At 69.7% G+C, this 1,458-nt stretch overlaps 1 protein-coding gene across 1 annotated transcript in view; it reads right to left on the bottom strand.

Annotated features, from left to right (window-relative positions):
• DNHD1 (dynein heavy chain domain 1) overlaps positions 1-1,405 on the bottom strand; it is a gene marked incomplete at its 5' end in the record, with an annotated part of 50,046 nt that extends 48,641 nt beyond the window's left edge. Inside the window, 2 exons of the mRNA XM_026049130.1 lie at positions 352-508; positions 1,295-1,405. Of these exons, the coding sequence (XP_025904915.1) occupies positions 352-508; positions 1,295-1,405 (268 nt within the window). The remainder of the gene's footprint in view (positions 1-351; positions 509-1,294) is intronic.
• Between the last annotated feature and the right edge of the window lie 53 nt (positions 1,406-1,458).

The following is a 1,458-nucleotide window of genomic DNA, read 5'->3' on the forward strand; positions in this document are numbered from 1 at the left end:
GCACCTGCGGGCAGCGAACGGGACGCGCTTGGGAGGCACCTTCCTACCAAGCACCCTGAGGGGAACCCCCCGCTCCGTATTTGAACCCCGCACCACCGGAGAGACCCAAAGGGGTTCGAGCTCTCTGCAGCGACTGGGGAAAAGGGGGAGCAGAGGAGACAGCGGAGCAGCTCGCTAAACACCTCTTTCCTTAAACACYAGGCACACTGGAGGCAGAGCCCACAGACACCAAATGTCCACCCTGACTCTGTGGACCTCACCTCCGAGAAAGGAGGTGCCCCGCACCCTTACAGGTTATGGGGAGCACGGGGGGAGCACSCCGCTCACCCCAGGGCGCCGGCTGGCGCTTACCAGCTCCAGGATGGATGAGCAGAGGAGCAAGAACCTGCGGAGCAGGCGCTGGGCCCGGCTGCTCTCCTGCGCGAGCCGCAGCTGCAGCGCGGGGAAGGAGAGGCACGCGGCGGCGTCCTGCGGCAGCCAGTGCACGGCGCGCAGCTCCTGCAGCAGCCTGCGGGGAGACGGCCGGGGACGGGCGAGGAGGAGGAGGATGGGGAGGAGGCAGGCTGCGCGAGGAGCCCTGCGCCTGCTGCGGCCCGGGGCGGGCGGGCAGCGCGCGGCACTGCAGGGCAGTGTGGGGCAGTGCAGGGCGGTGTAGGGCAGTGCAGGGCACTGCAGTGAAGTATGGGACGGTGCAGGGCTCTGCAGGGCAGGGCAGGGCAGTGTGGGGCAGTGCAGAGCAGTATGGGGCAGTGCAGCGCGGGGCAGTGCAGTGTGGGGCAGGGCAGCACAACACAGGGCAGGGAAGTGCAGTGCAGTGCAGGATAGTGCAGCACAGCACAGTGCAGTATGGGGCAGTGCAGGGCAGCGCAGCGCAGTGTGGGGCAGTGCAATGCAGGGCAGGGCAGTGCAGGGCAGGACAGTGCAGTGTGGGGCAGGGCAGTGTGGGGCAGTGCAGCACAGTGCAGTATGGGGCAGTGCAGGGCAGTGCAGCGCAGTGCGGGGCAGTGCAGGGCAGCGCAGCGCAGGGCAGTGTGGGGCAGTGCAGCACAGTGCAGTGTGGGGCAGTGCAGGGCAGCGCAGTGTGGGGCAGTGCAGCGCAGCGCAGTGTGGGGCAGTGCAGCACAGCGCAGTGTGGGGCAGTGCAATGCAGGGCAGGGCAGTGCAGGGCAGCGCAGTGTGGGGCAGTGCAGCACAGTGCAGTGTGGGGCAGTGCAGTGCAGGGCAGCGCGGTGTGGGGCAGTGCAGCGCGGGGCAGTGCAGCGCAGGGCAGGGCAGCGCAGGGCAGCACGCGCACCTCGAGATGTGCAGCAGCGCTGCCGCGAAGTGCGGCACGGCCAGGGGCAGCCGGCGGGCCAGGGCCTCGCGCCGCTTCTGCAGCCGGCGCCGCTTCACGGCCCTCCTCCAGCTGCAGGGAGAGACGGGCGCAGCTCAGAGCCCTGGCGACGCGGGGAGGGAGCA

This window comes from Nothoprocta perdicaria, unplaced genomic scaffold (assembly GCF_003342845.1).
Source record: "Nothoprocta perdicaria isolate Ctin4 unplaced genomic scaffold, notPer1 scaffold_594, whole genome shotgun sequence".
NCBI classification, from domain to species: Eukaryota; Metazoa; Chordata; class Aves; order Tinamiformes; family Tinamidae; genus Nothoprocta; species Nothoprocta perdicaria.